This window comes from Stegodyphus dumicola, chromosome 7 (genome assembly GCF_044657685.1).
Source record: "Stegodyphus dumicola isolate Sdum_Otavi_A_Nest chromosome 7, ASM4465768v1".
Lineage (NCBI taxonomy): Eukaryota > Metazoa > Arthropoda > Arachnida > Araneae > Eresidae > Stegodyphus > Stegodyphus dumicola.
The window spans coordinates 37388236-37390601 of NC_140774.1; the positions used below are offsets into that span (position 1 = coordinate 37388236).

The 2366-nt window shown below is 33.9% G+C and overlaps 1 protein-coding gene across 1 annotated transcript; it reads right to left on the minus strand.

The window, feature by feature from the left end:
- Positions 1 to 1294: 1294 nt before the first annotated feature.
- LOC118192079 (achaete-scute homolog 1-like) lies at positions 1295 to 2073 on the minus strand. The gene has a single exon (XM_035362981.2). It carries the CDS (start codon positions 2005 to 2007, stop codon positions 1303 to 1305), a length of 705 nt encoding a protein of 234 aa, XP_035218872.1. The 5' UTR covers positions 2008 to 2073; the 3' UTR covers positions 1295 to 1302.
- Between the last annotated feature and the right edge of the window lie 293 nt (positions 2074 to 2366).

The window sequence follows — 2366 nt, forward strand, 5'->3', positions numbered from 1 at the left end:
TCATACAATATTTAAGCACTTATGGTTTTATTCCAGTTTTGAATCCCCATCTATGAATGGAATGGAAATGCGAGCGAGTTTCCGTTTGAAATTCCTCTACGAAATTATCTCTCCGAGTTTGATTTAAGGAGAGAAACAGGCCATAGTAAAGGTGGCTATTTCTCTCCCCATAAATAAAAAAAATTTGTGAAAAGTAAAACCTTTTATTATACTTAATTTAGATACTTTTATTATTATTATATTATTTTATTATATTAAGTTTTCAATCCATAATATGTACATCAGTTTTATCTCTCTGTATATATAGATATATATTTTAAAGTAATAGCTGTCTTAAATTATATTCAGTAGAACTAGAAAAGTAAAAAATGATTCGAATAATTGCGGTCTTAAAATTTGCATGGGAAAAGGGACTATGTATTATTTTTATGTAATGCAAATTGTTTATTTCTTTTTATAATAGATAAAATACTATTCATGATGTTTAAGTGAATAAAGCTATCTGTATATAAATTTATAACCTTGCAAATAAGAAAGTTCATTACATTCTTAAATTTTGCGGAGCTGACGTATATTTTTATTCTAATGCGATACTGAAATAAGCTGCTGAGGTATAGAACTGAATGAAATGTAATGGGTAAAATATAAAATAACGTTTTTAATAATTTGAAGGAAGCTTATCACTTTCTAATAACTGAGTAAATGCATTAAATAAAGGCCTAGAAAGCCATTTGTTTACCGTCGAGAGTACCATATATGAAAGAATACAGATACTGATAATTCATATTTCAAAATTAAAGTTTTTGTTAAGAAATGATAGGAAGCATAATTAAGAAATTACAAATAAATAAATAACGAAATAAAACTACCTAAAAAATAATTTTTACAGATTAGATTTAATAAAAAACCGAATTTGGAAATAATTAGAGTTTGAATTTTTATACTAAAATCAGCGACGGGACACTAAACTATTATTTGGGGAAAAGAAGCATTTTGTTATGTTATACTTTACTTGAGGATTACTTAGAACTACAAATGAAAGAGCGGTATTAATAATATAATTTATTCTGCACAATATTTATCATTTCTCTGAATCTTTTCGAAACTCTGTAACACATTAATGTTAATAGTTAATAATCCCCTATGTGATAGACAAGTAAATTAAGGAAAGTTCATAAAATATTTCTAAAAGTATACATTGCATATATATAGACTAAGTAGTCAGTTTTAGACATGAACACATAGCCAAGAAAACAAATGAATAATTTAAATTGAACTTACCTTCTTAAGCCAACGGAAGTTTTAAGAAAACCAAACTCCGATGTCTATAAGATGTTCATCTTGATTTTGATGAGACGTGTACGGGGAAGACACCAAAGAACAGTCCGAAGGATGGCTAGAAGCTGGGGACAAATCCCCCGAACCTACTACTTGTCCGCTTTGTCCTGACACATCTTCAGAAGAAGCAACCGAGGAACAGTCGTCAGGACCATAGTTCTCGTCTAGCATCATCATAGCCTGAAGCTGATTGTCATCATATGAAGACCTGTCCGGCATCCCCAACATCTGTTGCAGCTGTTTGATGTACTCTATGGCAGCTCTTAACGTTTCCACTTTGCTCAACTTTTTGTTCTTTGCACCGGCGGGAACACGTTCACGCAACGTCGAGAAGCCTAGGTTCACCAAGCGAACCCTCTTTCTCTCGCGGGCATTGCGTCGCGATACGGCCGTGGAAGGACCCCCTGTTGAATCTCCGAAACTTCCTCGCTTGCTTCCGCTGTTTGTCTCCTGGCAGCGGATTCTGTGGTGGTTAGGATGCTGGAGCTGTTGCTGGCTATGACTCCCCAAGTCCATATTGCTCCTTCGTACATTTAGAGTCAACGCTTCCTCTCTGGATGCTGAAATATTTGAGAACTGAGGATGGATACCGGACCTAAGATACAAGAGTCTGCGTGCTTCTTCTCTGGAGGCCATCATACGGTCTACTGCTGCTTCCACGGAAACCATTTTCAGGGCCAGTATTATTTTTATTTTATTCCTTGGGGCAAATAAATAAGCAGGTATCTCTAACTTAACAACGTCGTAAAGGGTAATTGGCAACCAACAATTTCCTAATACCAAAAATAAGCGTCAGACATTAAAACTGACAAACCTAAAATGCACACCCATGAGCCAGCCGTTGATAATTTAATATTCCTTTAGGTTTAGTCCATGTTCAGGAAAGTTGACAAAACCAAGAGTCCTATTGTTAATTAAAATAAAACGACTTGGTTACAATGTGTATCCTTGGTGAAAAATTCTTTGTCCTTTCTGATGGAAATTTTAAAATTACAATAAAAATTACTTTCATGTATCTTCTTCATTTC

What these genes read in the sequence shown, in the direction of transcription:
- LOC118192079 (XM_035362981.2), bottom strand. Translation starts at nt 2,007, where the DNA reads ATGGTTTCCGTGGAAGCAGCAGTAGACCGTATGATGGCCTCCAGAGAA.